At 36.0% G+C, this 17276-nt stretch overlaps 1 protein-coding gene across 5 annotated transcripts; it reads right to left on the bottom strand.

Moving 5' to 3' along the window:
• Positions 1-219: 219 nt before the first annotated feature.
• Positions 220-16455, bottom strand: LOC106752869 (protein FAM135B). Of its 5 annotated transcripts, none has more exons than XM_022777280.1 (15): positions 15638-16455; positions 15446-15531; positions 11145-11299; positions 10409-10470; positions 10067-10261; positions 9605-9659; positions 9217-9435; positions 8980-9116; positions 8389-8581; positions 8226-8285; positions 7893-8138; positions 2015-2273; positions 1727-1830; positions 1446-1496; positions 220-995 (listed from the first exon to the last, which is right to left on the bottom strand). In XM_022777280.1, exons 1-15 carry the CDS (start codon positions 15820-15822, stop codon positions 708-710), a joined length of 2295 nt encoding a protein of 764 aa, XP_022633001.1. In that variant the 5' UTR covers positions 15823-16455; the 3' UTR covers positions 220-707. The 5 variants fall into 5 exon arrangements, with proteins under 5 accessions (XP_022633001.1, XP_014490124.1, XP_014490123.1 ...); XM_014634638.2 differs by having other exon boundaries at positions 1727-1932; positions 8980-9113; positions 15638-16454; XM_014634637.2 differs by having other exon boundaries at positions 1727-1932; positions 15638-16451.
• Positions 16456-17276: the final 821 nt, after the last annotated feature.

The raw sequence follows: 17276 nt of genomic DNA on the forward strand, positions 1-17276 counted from the left end.
TCTATGTTCAGAATGCTCAAATACTACGCAGATATCTGACTCGAAGAATTTACTTTGGATGCATTATTCAGTGTTCATCCAATGAAGCACTGAACTCTGAACTAGTATTACGTTTAATCTACAGTAAGGTACATTTAATCTCGCAAACAAGTACATAAATATGAACAAAAAGAACTAGTAACAGGTTTAAAAGGAACTATGATACCAGAAAGCGTAATCTGAAGTAAAAGGATGGATGTTCTGTAGGAAATTACTTGAATATTATCTGTCAATGTATAACATTTTCTATAGGTTCCTAAGCAGACAGAGTAAAGTAGTCATTCTGTCTTTTGTACATACACGCCTACACCCTGCCTGTTGGCCAAAAGAGGCTGTATCCCCATCCACAACTGAGAAAAAAAGAATATAACTACATAGAAAAGGCTTGTTACACTGGCCAAGGTCCCATGCATGTTTCTTGCTCCGCAAATTCCTCCATTTTCCTGATCCGGATTTTTAGAGGGATCAAATTTACCAATTTGTCACACCGTGAGGATGGTGTTGGAAGCGTACTACCTCATGCCCTTGATGGACTTTGAATTGGAATCTCTGAGCTGTTCTCGATTTCAATCCCATGCTTTCAGTTCCAATGTTCTTGAAGTATGTCTCAACTTCACTGTCTATCTAAATCAACAAGTTGTCTGAATTCCAAGTAGATTACTTCTTTGCTAACAAAACAGCTCCGGGAAGGACCACATTATGAACTTCGCAAAAATGTCAGATTCCAAGAACTCTATATGAGCTGTCCGTCCAATAAGTGTGTTTAAGTTCCTGCCATAGGAAGAGGTGTTGAAGTTGATGTCACAGCGCATTACCACCCTATCGTCAGAGTGGGTTCGGATTTGGTCCAAGCAATTATTCAACATCTCCATGAAGATTTTCCCTCTTCTAGAGAAATCCAATGAAGATGCTGGACAAGGTTCTATTCTGGCAGAATGGTACGGAACATAGCCATCCTGACATGTAACAAGAATGAATCATTATGATATACTTGAAATAATAAAAGAAAACTGGAGCCCGGTTAAAGCTTATAAAGATGAAAAACCTGGTTCTTAAGGTTTACCAAGCATTGAACTATACAACAAGATCCTATCATTTGCATAGGACCCTTATCATGAATTAACAAAAATAATTTAATTTAAAATGATGGAAGACATTTGCATAAGAGTGTGACTAAACAGTAAAGATATCATTATTAGCATAAATCCCAATCAATGTTAGCTTCCCACCCAGTAGATTTCTACATATTTTGCTTTTCTCTTCCTACATCTTTTGCTACGTCTTCACCTTTCAGGAAGTGATCTAGCATTTGAATGCAGGAAAATTTTTAAAAATAATGTAAGGAGAAGTTCTTCTAGTGTGTCTTATAAACTATGACGATTCGCACATAAGCATATAAAGGTTACCTGAGGTGATGACAAAAGAAGCACATTCCGGAAGTTAGCCAATGTCCTCTCCTGTAGACAATAGTAAACAGTAAGACTAATATCACTTGTGTCCCTATTTTCACTTCATTGAAATATAGCAAACGAATATGAACAAAACCCTGTAGCCCCACTTCTCCAATAACTTAACTTCCATTTCAAAGCTCAAAAAAAGGCATTAATTTCACAATTACGGAAAAGGAATCCTAGATATAGGGATCAGGTAACTTATAATCAAGAGTAAAATATTAGGCATTCCATACCTTGGAAAGATTATAGATGAAAGTATTTTCAAGATCAGGGTTATCTGTAAATGTAAGTTGGTGAATGCATTGTGTGCCCTTGAGCTTCTTCAATATCCACAGCCCTGAATTGAATAGAGAGTTCGAACTGTACATATAACCCAAATGTGGACCAGATATGGAGACATATGTTTGCAAGTATCTTAGATATGGCTCCATGATGCTCTCTGGAATTATTTTAAAATAGACATTACTTTCCCTAGATTAATTTCTAAACGCTTCTGTCAGAAAAATTATGCGTAGGTATACCTGTTAAGGCTGTCCTGATAATGAGATTCCCAATAGAATGACCAACAAAGCTAAGCTTGATATCCTTCAAGTTTCCACTTCTTGAAGCTTTATCCATCTTCTTTTTCAGGAAGGAAATCACTTCCTGGGCAAGCCGTGATCCCATTTCTCTGAAGTCTCCAGATGTTTTATCTTCATTTACCTCTGACATTAGAAATTGTATCTTGGGGTCTATTAAAAGCCATTGGTTCCGAACAAGCCGTAAATCTAAATGATTTCCCTGTTAAGTTTAAGTCATGGAGAGCATGCTTGGTCAAATCATATATTAGTGGAAATAAAAGATAAACAAGACAATAATAGTTGTAATGTATTGACTCTATATCAGCATAGGGAACCATCTTCTAAAAGATGTCTAGTAGTATTAAGATTTAGTTAGACAGTCTATTGTCTACCCTTGTATTGTAGATAATATTTTGTTTCAACTATCTCAACAGGTTTTTGTTAGTCCTTAGTTATATATACAGACACGCTATGTCGTGTTGATAATTCATTCACTCTTTGTATAACCTTATATTATAAGAGTTACTTTTTTTTATTCTTGTTCTCATGGTTTTTCTTTGTTATCATTGTGCAAACCCAACAATTGGAATCATCTATAGAGTCAGTCAGTGGAAAGAATTTGAAGAACAAATTTCAAAGAAATTACCACTAAATTTGACATTGAGAAGTTTTCTTGTGAACTTTGCATTATGGAGGATCAAGAAGACATCTTGATACAATAAATATGTATTGATCCAATAAAGGAGGAAAACATATTAACGTCTGTCTCAGAAGGAGAAGACTGACAGGATCAACAAAGGTAGAATCACCATAATTATGTCTTGGAGATAAGGCATTCTAGGAAGTCACAAAGAAGAGAATTGTTGTGTCAATGTGGATAAAACTTGAGTTCTAGTAAATGACAAAATCTTTGGTACACAGACTCTGTTTAAAACAACAGTTGTATTAATCCAAGATGATAGAATCAACTATAATAGAGGACTATATGAGAATAACTTGAAGAAGAACATTTGCAATTCAAAAGATCTATGACAAGGTCAAAGATCAAAACACGTCTTCTTGAATCTTATAATCTTTCATGAAAAAAGGAATTTAAAAAAGCGTGAAGATCATGTGCAGAATAATTTAAGAAATTAAATAAATTGTATTTTTTTTATTTTAATTGCAAACAATTTGTTTCTATTTTTCAAGTTATTTTTGGACTCAATGTCCTTAGGCTTTCTTTTAGGATTTCTTAGGTGCCTTAAACATTTGTACCTATATATAGGGGCACCAAATACATATGTAGACACTTTTGAGTCGTAATATATACATTTGCATTTTTTAGAGAGGATTCTCTTGGTTCTTGGTTTAGAACTCTGATTCTTATCAAAGATTAACATCTTTGTGGCGAATCTTCCTTGACTTATCAATCTTCTAGATTGTGACAAATCTTCCTTGACTTATCAATTTGCTAGATTGTGACATCCCCATCTGATAGGAGATTGTCTTGGCAGTTAGGAAAAGTGGGAAAGGGGTTGTATAAAAGGGGATTGGGTTTAATTGTTAGAGTTAGTTTTGGAGTCTTATTGATTGTGCGGGAACTCTTGGAGTTCTTTGGGGAGAGGTTAAGCTCTCTATACTTGTATTCTTGATTGCTCAGTAATACAAAGAGGTTATACAACACTCTTGGGTGTGTGTTTTGTGTGGGTGAAGTGTGTTTTCCATAGGCTCCCGATTAGGAACCTATCATTTGGTCCGACCTGCCGGATCCAAAAGGAGTGGGAAATCAGCGATGGACGGACAGTCGGAGAGAATAGACAATCTTGAGATCACCGTGGAGGGTATTAAGGAGGAGACGGCGGCAATAAGACGCGACTTACATCAAATGATGAAGATGATGGGCAGAGGTCAGAATAATCATGATGGAGGCTCCGAAGGGGGAAGTAGCTCCGTGAACGATAACAATGAGAGGCGCGATAATGGGGGGATACAATAGAATTGGCGGAAGAGAGTAGACTTACCGGGACATACAGAAGGTGCCAGAGGAGGATAAGGTGGAGCTTGCTTATATTAGCATGGAGGGGAGTGCAACCTATTGGTTCAAAATCTGGAAAGATAAAGCCAAGAACAGTTCTTGGTCGGGTTTGAAAGCAGCGCTGATAAATCGTTTCGGAGGAGGATGTCGTGGGATGGTGTACGAACAGTTAGCGACGCTGCGACAAGAAGGATCAGTGGAGGAATTCACCAGAAGCTACGAGAGGTTACGGGGACAGACACAAGGGTTGTCGGAGGAACTTTCATTAGGCTTTTTCTTGGCAGGATTACGGGATGACATTAAGGGTCAAGTACGTATTCAAGATCCCAAAGAATTGGAGGGTGCGATAAGAATCGCACGTGACGTGGAGGACGCGATATCGAGAACGAGAGAAGGAGGTTGGAACGGCGTAAAGCTAAACGCCGTGGATCCGCAAGCCTCGACCACAGTCGTTTGAGGAGAGGTTGATCGACAGCCGCTAAACCGTTCCGGAGGAATGGAGGGAAGTGGGTCGAACCTAAGGGAAGGACTGGTGACGACGAATAGTGTGAGAGGTGGTCTCATCGAAGGAGGCGACAATCGGGGAAGAATGGTAAGGAATTTACCTTACCCAAAATTTCTGAAAAGACGGGAAGAAGACCTCTGTTTTCGGTGCAGGGGTCCGTTTGCACCAGGCCATCGATGTTCGGAGAAGAGTTTACGCGTTCTGCTTTTGGCGAAGGATGAGGAGGATGACGCAGGTGATGGGGTTGAACCGGAGCTAAGATCTATGGAATTGTCTGCTTGCTCAGAGGGGGGGTTGCCTCAGCCCAGAACTATGAAGTTGACTGGAATGATAGGAGACCGGAGGGTGCTGGTCTTGGTCGACAGCGGGGCCAGTCACAACTTTATCAGACAGAGTTTAGCGGAGGAACTGAAGCTGCCCATAGAAGATACGCCCCCTTATCAGGTGAGTTTGGGGGATGGGCAGAGAAAGTTGACAAGAGGATGCTGTAAGAAGGTCACAATCGTTTTGGCAGAGGCGGAGGTCGAGGAAAGACTCCATTTAGTCGAGCTGGTCGGAGTGGATGTTATCTTGGGGGTCGAATGGTTGGCGAAACTTGGAGAAGTTAGGATTAACTGGGACGGAATGATGATGTTATATAACGTGGGGGATAAGATGGTAAACATAAGGGGTGAACCAGCTTTGTCGCGGCAGCTGGTGGAACAAAAAACTATATTGAAGCTAGTGGATGCTGATTCAGGGACTTTGGTGTGGGACCCAGGCCTGGTGGAGACAGAGGAGAACGGTGAGTGGGATGGCGATTTGATGGAGGCGCAGAAAGCTGAATTAGAGAGCAGTGTTGCAGCCGCACTAACGGGTATTTCGAGAGATACCCGGATTGCCTCCGCCACCTAATAAATAACACCGAATCCCACTCAAGGAAGGGTGGATCATATAAGTGTGCCACCATACTGGTATCCTCATCTTTTGAAGGGAGAGATTGAAAGGCAAGCAGCGGACATGGGAAGATAGGGAGCTCAACCTTGAGGACAAGGTTGTTGAAGGAGAGGGAGTATTGATAGGAGATTGTCTNGGCAGTTAGGAAAAGTGGGAAAGGGGTTGTATAAAAGGGGATTGGGTTTAATTGTTAGAGTTAGTTTTGGAGTCTTATTGATTGTGCNGGAACTCTTGGANTTCTTTGGGNAGAGGTTAAGCTCTCTATACTTGTATTCTTGATTGTTCAGTAATACAAAGAGGTTATACAGCACTCTTGGGTGTGTTTTTTGTGTGGGTGAAATGTGTTTTCCATAGGTTCCCGATTAGGAACCTATCACCATCACTGTATTATTTCACGTTCTTCTCTGATTTATTTTTATTGTGCCCCTTGAGGATTCAAATTTAAAAAAGATCGTACTCTTTCCTGAACAGGATCGTATCAAGCTAGTTGTTTGATCTAATGGGTTTGACAACTAAGATTAAACACAGTGCTATAAAGATTGTAAAGAGAGCATCTACAACTACTAAGGGGATGGAAAGAATGGTCTTTACACACTAGATGGTTTACCAGTGATAGCATATGCATCTGTGCCTAGTCAAATGATGCAAGACCAAGTTGTGGCTTTGAGGTTGGGGCACATAAGTGAAAAAGGTTTGGTGGAGCTGGGAAAACAAAACCTATTGGGAGGCAATATAATGGATAAGCTGGAGTTTTGTGTACTTCGAAAGTCTCATATATTGAAGTTTGGGGTTGGTAACCATGTGTCCAATAGACCGTTTTAACCTATTGGAGTCTAAGATGAACTCAAACTCGTGTTGAAAAGTCTTATTTCCTTACTATCATAGAGGATTACTTGCAAAGGGAGTGTATTTATATATTGAAAAGTAAAACTGAGATTGCTGGGATGTTTCAAAAGGGGCACACCATGAACGGTAACCAATAGATAACCAAATTCCAAGTGGTTAGAATTGACAACAAATTGGAGTTTGCATCAGAGCAGTTTAATGAGCTTTGTAAGATAGAAGGTATAAGAACTGCATATACATTTCAACAAAATGGTCGTGCTGAGGTGTGTTATTGGGAGCTAGTTTTCCTAAGTTCTTCTAGAGAGAAACTGCAATCACTATCGTCTATTTGATAAATAGGAGTACATTGATTGCTTTGATGTTTAAGATTCCCATGGAGGTGTGGCGTGGAAAACCATTGTTTGCTTTGATGTTTAAGATTCCCATAGTATAATAATACTTGATATTGAAAGGATATTTTCTGCTGTAATATCTAACAAGTAATTAGTAAGATTAGTTCAGAGGTAGCTTATATTAGAACAGAGTTTTCTTTCCTTCATAGGTCATCGACACTGCTAGGATCACATTCCTATAATAGTAGAATCCTCAACTAAGCTATAGTTAATTCAAATTATCCTACAAATAAGTAATATATGTATTTTTGGGAAATGGAAACACAAGAAAGATGGAAAATATTCATGCAAGAGTTTCAACATACACAAAACTAAATGCACCAGATCAAGGCTAATAATACTTATTAACAGATGAAATGCTTAAAAAACCAGTATAGATAGTTATTCAAAGTTGTATATATACATACCTATTTTAAGATTATAGATTTAATGTTGTACAAAGATGCAACAGTGAATGACCATACATCTAAATCTTTTAAGGACTAACCAAGTCTGTAATTATATTGTATAATAGTCAATTTTAGCAATTTAGAAAAGATACAGCAAAACAGAATGCTGCAATTTTCATTATTGGTGATATGTGCTTAAAACAATATGTTCAGTTAGGCTTTTACGTTTGTATAGAAGAAATTAACACCCACAGATTTACTACGTGGATAACTTCAAAATGAAGTCACAACAAAAAGAAAATACGTAGTACTCTAGTTAATCTTATATTTATCAATAAGAATGAGAGTTGTGAACAACCAAATCATGACAAAGGAAAAACCAAAATAATTGTTAGCCTGAAGTTTCAAACTATAATAGCAAAAAAAAAAACCCATGAACTCAGATAAGTTGTTCCTCTAAGTGGCTATAACCTTAGTGTTCAAAAACTTCACAAACTACAAATATGGACACAATTTGATGCTATTTCGTGCATAAGATTTGAAAACTGCATGTGGTATTTCAGTATATCATACAGTAACAGCATAGTTTTGAATTCTCCCCTTTTTTTATCCCAGAACATAATAAATTGCAGCTTCAGTTTTCAGAGAAAACCACTTTGGATTGTAACTTCTAAAAGACTGAAGGCCAAAGTAACAATAAAGAGAGACAGAACTTAGATCAAGGTAAAAGCAACTGCAAGAATGTGAAACATGCCTGAAATCCATGAACAAAAACAACTATCCTTAAAACAAGCTCATTTTGCTGTGAACTGCCACCAAACAACTTCTTTGCGGCTCTGGATCCATTTTCTAGAATATGCCTTTTTTTGTCATCCAAAGGATTGAAGTCTGAGTTCACACTGGCAGAATGGTACCCGTTTGTCAAGCGTTCTATAATAATGATAGGAACCAGCAGAAGATCTCTAAATATAAACATGTCTTGAAGTGACCTATTGTTTATCTGCATGTGAATCACATATCATCAATTCCAGACAGCTTAAACTATAACACTGCAAAGAACCCCCGAAAAAAAATCATATTGTCTTACCCTCATTTGTGATATTCCCCGCCTGTGAAGTTCTGCACGCATTGTTGCACTTTGAATAGGCTGAATTGAAGAAAAAGGAACATAACATATTCGAAGAAAATGACCCAGTAAAGAAAATCCATAGCACAACAGAACTAATAAATATTAAATAGTAGATTATTACATCATCAGTAAATCTCCTTGTAAGTATTGAACTTCTATGTACACCGTGGGACATGGACGTCCCCTCAACTGCATTGATCATATTTTGATGAGGCATTGCAACCTTTGAGTACACCATCCATATAGACCATTCAGTTCTCCGATCAATCACCCAGGACTTCCGCAGAAATTCCAATATTTTTGTTCTGTTTTCCCTGGTTAAAAAGATAGGGTAAAAAAACAGATGTTATTGAATTAATGCACTGCTGAAATGTTATTCTCAAATAATAAATTTCTTACAACATAACAGTCTAGCTATGCATTTACATTACATATAGAAACTGTACAATAAATTTATGACAGAAATCAGGCTCGTTCTGGAAAGCTAATCTCACTAGCCAGTCAAAAAACTAGAGCTTGGCAAAGAAAAGTTGAAAAAAGAATATTCAAACTGAAAGAAGACTGGATAAAATAGTTCTTCATTACGCTATAATGATCAGAATGGATATAGAACTGTAGAAGCATTATACTAAAAAGAGCTACAAGGACATCAAAGATGCCAAACTTAAATAATTATTTGGACATGAAATCTCTGCAATTATATATAACAAACCTGTGGAATTTCAGAAATATATTCCAGAGACATAAGAGCTGATTCGCTAGAGACTGAAAAGAGCTTAAGAGATGATCATCCCAAGAGAAAGGTTGGATAGACTTCTCAGTAAGGTTATTGATATAATAAGCAGACTTCTGGTTTAGGGAAACATGGAAGTTGTAAATCGGTAAACAGTCTAAAACACAAAGAAGCTAAAACAAATAATAAAATGTTCGTGTTGACAGAATTAATTACCTCAGCACTTATTACTTGTGTCATGTCAGACAGTTGAAGTGATGGTTCACCATCAACACTTTCCACACATGCAGGTGGAGTAGGAGCAAACCATTCTGTAGCATCTGATTCAAAAGTAATTTCAGTCAAATCAATAGCTTTGCCAATGCCTGTGCTTATTCTTCTCAAATCTTCAAGCAGGATATCATACGCAGCCATCAATGCTTTGATGAGCATAACCTGATTTGAGTTTTGAGAATCAGAAGAATAAGTTATAATAATAGTCAAAGAGATTTCTCAACAAAATTAAGCTTATCAAATAATATAAACCACAACTTTGCAACTTATAACACATCCAAATCAGAAACAATGTTATCATGTGATGTGATCTATACACAACACCTCATACCTTGTTTGACCCAACATAATCTTCAACATAAGCACCTTCTGAACCTCTGGATTCACTGATATAATTCAACTAATCATATTCAAAAGCTAAAACAATACATTATGTACAATAAGAAAAAGAAACATAATTAAATTATGGCTGCTAAAGTTATAAGGTTTAGATAGTGAATGGGAAAAGAGAATGGTTATACTAGTCAATAAAATATGAGATTAAATTTGACTTTTATGTTGTATAAAACAAAGCAGTCCGTCTCCAGTGCCCATTGAGACTAATGATTAGGTATAACTTAGTAGCACTAGCTCAAGCCCACTAACAATAGCACAGCACACCTAACCCTAACCAAACACGGAAACATCTTCTAAGACAACTCCGTGCTTCGGAGGACTAATTGATTCTAATGATATTCCAACAGTGATGATGCAACGGTTAGTTTGAACTTAAAAAACTGGAGGTCTGACAAACCTGGATACCTTCTGTTGAGATGTGTGATAACTAGCTTTTAGTAGGCTAATGTGAATGCTTGTATCCACAAGGACAGCATGGAAAGCATCAAAATGAACAGGACAATATGAATGCAATCCTCGAAGAGCTTTAGGGGGGATTTTATATTCATGAACTGAAGCAGCATATGGATCCAGAGAACCTTGTAACTCAGGCCTGCACAAATTATGAATTAATCTCAGACTTAAAAACCTGAAATTCACATGATCATAATAATAAAATCTAATTAAAAGTCAAATTAATATGTGCACACTAGTTTAGTGCACTAGTGCACCAAAAAAGGAAAGGGAACTATTAACTAACCCAGTTCGAGTTATAGGAGCATGCATGAGTTCAAACTTCAAGATGACAGAAGAGGATTGTACCTGTGTATAGATAATAACCAAAAGTTTACAAGACAGAAGAAAAATAAAAGGTAGTCTAGTGGCGCACATCACTAAAGCAGCAAGTCACAACAGTTTTTTTCTTTTCTTTTTTAATTATAGATTCTTATAATGAAAGGAACCTATTTCTTTGCCCGTCAGACCTAGAAATGTATTCAAATAACCATGAGCTCATGAGGACAATTGTATCCAATAGTTAATGAAATAATGAGACATTCTTAAAAATATAGGTTTTCCTTCCGCAACCAAATTCGCCAAGGATTGACATGACTTCCTTTTCTACAACACATGATGCAAAGGGACAACTTTCCCTCTTTTGCAATTATTTTATAAAGTTCATTGCCTCTGCAGTCAGCTCATTGAATGAAGAGAACAGGAGGAAGAAAAGGTGCCAATGGCATTTGCAGATACCATTTAAATTGTGAATATTCAGTGTGAGATGACATGGACCAAGGGACAGCCATCAGCAACTTGGATCAGTATGTTTGATTAGGTCCCTCTTTCAATAAGATTACACTAAATCTTATTGTCCTGCGTTTGACAATATCTTCTGACAAGATCTCCTATACTAGTTTGTTTCAACAAAAAAGAACCTCCATTTCTTACACAAATACGTTAAAGGGAAGTAAATCGTTAAAATAGTGAGAAAAACTGACCTCACACACACCAAAAGACAGGTAGAATGAGATCATGATGGAAAGATATACATCCTGTCTTGCATATTTAATATGGAATGGCGGTGTTGAAAAACTGTTGTCTGTATCATCAATCATCCAGACTCTACATAAATTGTCAGAACCCACTTCAGGAGCTGCAGCTCAAAGAAAAAGGATGGATTCTAGGATTATACACTATAGCTTGAACAATTACACAAATATAATGCAATACAACAAACTAAGAGGACAAAATAATTATTCAGCATATCAAGTTTGTGGTTGTAAATGTTCAGGTACACCGGAAGTGTTAGGAGGTTAGTACAACTTAAAGAGATTATTAGGAAAGCATTACAATACAATCAGCGAAAAGCTAAAGTTGAGTAAAACTGTGCACAAAAGTACAAATACTGGTCTGTTCAAATTGCTTTGCAAACAGGCATGCATTTAGTTGCAGATAACTTATTTCTTAATATGGCTAACTGAAATTAGAATTGTAACTCTATCTACAAAAAGAAAAATTGTAGAATTTTGACAATGATTGAGTTTAATTCCATAGTACCTGAACTCAAATAGAGATAGCAACCAACAAATTGATATAAGTTTGTCTTCTGAATTCCTAAAACTAGAAATGTATCCCTCAGTCTGACAGAATTCATTAGATATCAATATCTGAGCAGACCCTTATTTGATAAAAATCACTACTCTTTGAATTTAGGTATGAATCTAACTCAACTCCACAAAAGAGCACATGGAGTGAGTGTTTCTCTCATTTATATACATTATTTTTTTGCTATATCAGTAGTCAATATAGAATTTCCAGCATACAACATCTCACACCAAAGACTGGATATTAGAAGTATAATGTTTGCAAGACTGAACATTTTTACGTGGTTGGACAACGACCTCAAAATGGGACACCCAATAAATCCAAGAACAACTAATAGATATCTACTATCTTAAAATTTGGATTTAGACCTAATTCAATCTCAAAAACTAGCTCATGGACTATTGTTGTCTCCTACTTAAACACACTATTTTGATCATATTACTAGTCAATTAAGGATCTCCAAAAACTATCACATTAAGACAAATCATTGATACCCAAACAAGAATATTGTTAAAGGGAAAAAAGCTAAAATAAATACTACTTTTAGAGCCAAAATCATTCAAGTAGACTATTGTGCTTCTTGCAGCCATCTTGATGTGTTCACACCTCCCTAGTGATATTTTGTCATCTTTTTCTCAGTTGGTGCTACAGCAACATCTTCCCATATGCAGTCATTTCATATCATGTTATTTCTTATACGCCTATATGCATTTTCATTTCTACTACTGCCACTTTTTTCCCATGTTGTTCCTTTAAAGTCCAAAATACACTACCATAGAGTATAACCCAACGTATACTTGTACAATAAAGTTTTCCTTTTAGCTTGCCATTTACTTTGTGATAAAAAAAAATAATCACTAATGTATTTTTAACTCAAATGATGATGTATATATTTTGTGCGGTGCAGCATCCTCATTCTTTTCTCCTCAATTTTGTATTACAGGTCAAAATATTTAACTTAAGAAATTTTTATAAGGCATTTTCTCCCATGGTAACTTCCAAGTCATATTTCTCTTGTCTATTATAAAACACACAAATACTTTGTCTTATTACTACTTAATTGAAAAAACCTTTTTGTTTCCAATGTTTGTCTCCAAAGCTCAAGTTTCTAAATTTAATAGTTTTGCCTTACTCTTCAATCAAAACTATCATCCACAAAAGCATGCAATTTTAAATATAAATATAAATTTGTTTAAATCCATCACTAAGAAAATCTCAAATTTAAATCGCAAATCAATAACATAGTTTTCGGCGTTACTTAGACATATTTAGACCTTTAATGTGTAAGATGAGCAATTTTTCATTTTATTAATAAATATATAAAAATATTGATTACAGCTTGAGAGGGTAGTTTTTCCAGTCCAAGCTTATAATGAGTGCATTTCATTTTAAAATTTTGTTCCTTAGTTTAGAAGCTTTTAATATAAGCCTTGCTTTCACATTTATATATGCCTTGTTATGGTAAAATGTGCAAACAGCTTCATGAATAATAATAAAAACTCAGGTTACAGTTTTGACTGCTAAGAAGTAGGAACAAACTTCACTTATAAATTCAAGTATTATTTCAAAAAGAAAACAAGAAAATTGAATGTAGCTCTGGCACATAACATATACATATTTCATATACAATATACAAGAGAAAACATACACATTCAAGCCTCATACTCAAACCCTTTACTGCACAACTCTGTGTGGCAGAGAAGCAAGTAATCCATTAGTTTACACTAAGCATTTGGGGAATGGCTAGTGTGAAGTATTTCAAAGCACTAAAATGGAGAAGTGTGGCTTCTATGTAATCCCTTTAATTTTGGAAGACTACGCAGGATTTAAAATATCAAATGACACAAGTCTACAAAAATTTAATGTATATATTGATTTCTTGGTTGTTAAATATTTGAAATTAGCTGAATAGGCCATTTCAACTGATACATGACTTGAGAATAAGTTGCATTGAAATCCTGTTAGCAATCCAGCCAGATCATTAGGGCCCAAGAGGTTACAAAGTCCAACTACTATCAAGACTTTGTTTGATGAATTATAATACTAGTTCTTGTTCGCTGCATGTAGGAAAATAAGCATAACAGCCTGACAAAATCAAATATTTCCATTATATTCTTTCTTCTTGTCACTTGATTATGCAGGGAACCAATGAGTTGTCAACGTACTGACAATATATTCCTCTAAATGATTCAATAGAAGCTAGAGAAGAATGAATTTTATCATTTTGCAGTCATTTAGCTACTTTAACCCTTTTTTTATAATGCCATATCAAGTTGTCCAACCAGCAATGGCCGATCACAGTATCTATAAATTGGTTGCCAACTTCCTGGAGGACACCATACATCCCCTTACCCAACTCCAAACCACCCTCACTAACAACCAACAAGACCTCTCACACAACATTGATTGTATTCTTGAGCAGTTGTCTTCACTTACCACCTCGCCCCATGCTTCCCCCTCACTCCCCATCTCCATTACCACACCATCCCTCTATCAAAATAGAGCTTCCTAGATTCAATGGCCTTCACGTTGAGTAAGATCTTCAAAATCGAACAATTTTACAATTATTAGGGCATTCCCAATGAAGAACGGATTAGGATAACTTCCTTCTACATGGACATCACCCACACTGAGTTGGTTTCAATGAATGTTTCACAATGGTTTCCTCAAGTCGTGGCAAGGCATGTTGCAAGCTCTTGAGTCTTGTTTATCTTACTATGATGAACCTAAGAGAGCTCTGTACAAGCTTACCTAGTGTGGCACCATCAATAAATACATCACCAAGTTTTAGAGCTTGCCCAATTGTATTGTCAACTTAGCTCCAATGTTCCTTTTGAGTTGCTTTAATTTTGGTCTCTCACCAGAAACTCACCACAAAATCTAGGAGGCTATTCAACGTATGCTGATGACAAAAGTTATGGCCCTTGCCAAGTTGTAAGGGACAAAGTCAATGATCTTTGTCAGGCTCTCATGCCCCTTCCTACCACTCCAATGAAATCATCCTACTGCGGATCCCTAAGCATTAGTTTTACTCATTTGGGCCAACCCTTATCCTTTTATGCAAACTTACCTGTATCCCCTCAGCCTGCTTTAGCTCTCTTCCAAATCACCTTACTCACACACCCACCACTGGTCCCTAACCCCTTTGCTAGGGAACACTAGCACCACCTTAACCACATCTATCATCTTGAGGACAACGAGGCTTTTCTAGAGGAGGGAATTGTTAGCAATCCAGCCCAAGAGGTTACAAAGAAGTTCAGCTACTATCAAGACATTTTAGCTTGATGAATTATAAAATTAGTTTATGTTGCTGCCATGTAGGAAAATAAGCATAATGGCCCGACAATTTTCCATTGCATTCTTTTCTTTATGATACCTGATTGTGCGGGGAACTAAATGATTTGTTACTGTACGAAGCTGGAGAAGAATAATTTTACCATCATTTTGTTGTCATTTAGATGCTCTTACCTTTTCTTATTTACAGCACCATGTCAAATACCAACCGTAATTTCCATGTAAAGAACATGTTTTNGCTCGGATCTAACACACAACCTTGATGACAGCACANGGATCTCAATGAACCCGAAATTCATGTCTTCGACAAACTAGAACAGCAAAACTTACTACAAACTAAACTACAGAAAATAGATGCACTTAACCACTAGCACATGAAGAGACTAGGAATACGTGTCACCTTCATACTGAACAACCCGCGCCGGAATCCCGGGATAGGAGTCTTCACCATCCTCCCATCTCATGGTCACCTTGATTTTGTACCATCTACAGAGCAGCAATAAAAATAAAAGACCAACAAAAAGAGGCTGAAAAGTCTACAACAGTATCACAAGGAAAAAGGGAACAACAGAAAGTGGAGCTTAGTGCTTACCCTTGTTCAAAGAGGTCAAGATTATGAAACCTATGAATGTAAATTGCAACCTCGTGCACGGCATCGAGCACAGGCAACTGGTTTGGCCTTGCAGGGCCAGGATGTTGATGTTCAACATGGACCAACCTTTTGGTTGACCAATTCTTCTGATTCAGACCCACAAACCATCTGAGTCTCCGAAACATAAGTAGTCGTACTAGCAGCTGATACAGCAATACTTCAACCCCAAATGATTACTCATGCCTTCAGTAAAAGTGGAGCAAAACCCACAAGTCCTGAACCTAAAAAGGAACCAACTTTCTCCCACCCACCTTCGTTTCAGTGCAGATCAAACCTATTAATGTTTTCTCGTGCTTGAAAGCATCACACTTTAAGTCATCTGTGAAGTGGGTCTCGGTTGAAGCGATTGATTGGTGGAATGAAGGAACAGTTAGGACCAAGATGAAAGAGAAATAATAAAAAGTGAATGAATCGAAAGCGTGTGGAAACAAGAGGAACAAAGACGCAACTCTGTTCATGATGAGGAGTAATAATTTATGAGTTATATACATGTTGGCACTTGGCATGGAAAGGAAAATCACTTTCGTCAACTCTTTTCGCAGGTACCGCTATTAATGATCTCTTTCCTTTTTCTTTTTCTTTCAAGAGAAAAATACTAAAACTAAAATTTCAAAATGTTAACATGGGATGTTGTGTCGGTGCAGACCTTATGCCTAAAACCATCTACTGAGATTGGTAGATGTACACTGTACACTGTACACTGTACACTGTATGTATAGCACGTATGATGTTAGTTTTGTTATACGAGGAGAAAAACATAGATTGAATGCTTCTTTCATACATGTAAAATGTAGTAATATGAAACATAATGTGTCACTAAATTAAATGTGTTGTTTAAGTTAATTTTATTATAAGAAGTGTTTGAGTGAGAATATACAATAAGGATCTAATAGAGAATATATAAGACCTATATTTTTTATAAAGGGTTGTTAATTAAAAATATGAGGTATTTAAGAATTTTTAAAATAACTAAACGAATTGATCTATTTAAATGAATTCAAATAAATAAGTGTTTATTAATATTATAATTATATTAAATTTTCGTATGATAAGATTAAGATTTGTAATTGTTAATGGTATTAAGTATTAAGCATGCTAAGTTGCAGAAAGAATTGAACCCACAGAAACATTGTTGAAATAAATATATCCATTTATTTAAAATTTTTATTGTAAAATATATTATGTAATAACATAATCATATATTACATAATAATTTTAAAATATATAATTACTAGTATTTTTATTTAGTCGGGGTGGACAATAAGTTTATCCAACTTTTAAGTTCTGATAGAAATATTATTTCTAAATGATCTACAGATATTTTTTTTATCATATTCTCTAAATATATTTCTCAAAAGAAAATAATAAAAGATAACTGTTAGAAGAATATAGTATAATTGTATTATAAATATTTGTACTTAAATAAAACTATATCTCATAGTAAAACAGTAAAAAAATCATAAATCTCTAAAAAATATTATTTTTTGTAATTTTTATTAAACAGTTTTGTGGTATGTGTGGTAAGTGGCTTCTCTTTTTAATCACAAAATTATATATAACTTTTAGATGAAAATTAGAT

The sequence above is a fragment of the Vigna radiata genome, unplaced genomic scaffold, assembly GCF_000741045.1.
Source record: "Vigna radiata var. radiata cultivar VC1973A unplaced genomic scaffold, Vradiata_ver6 scaffold_48, whole genome shotgun sequence".
Classification (NCBI taxonomy): Eukaryota; Viridiplantae; Streptophyta; class Magnoliopsida; order Fabales; family Fabaceae; genus Vigna; species Vigna radiata.

Coding starts and splice junctions, on each gene's coding strand:
- LOC106752869 (XM_014634637.2), bottom strand. CDS start 15,822: ATGTTTCGGAGACTCAGATGGTTTGTGGGTCTGAATCAGAAGAATTGG. Junction 9,436..9,604: donor ATTATGTTGGGTCAAACAAG/GTATGAGGTGTT, acceptor AACTCAAATCAG/GTTATGCTCATCAAAGCATT. Junction 996..1,445: donor TTCTTTTGTCATCACCTCAG/GTAACCTTTATA, acceptor GTTACATGTCAG/GATGGCTATGTTCCGTACCA.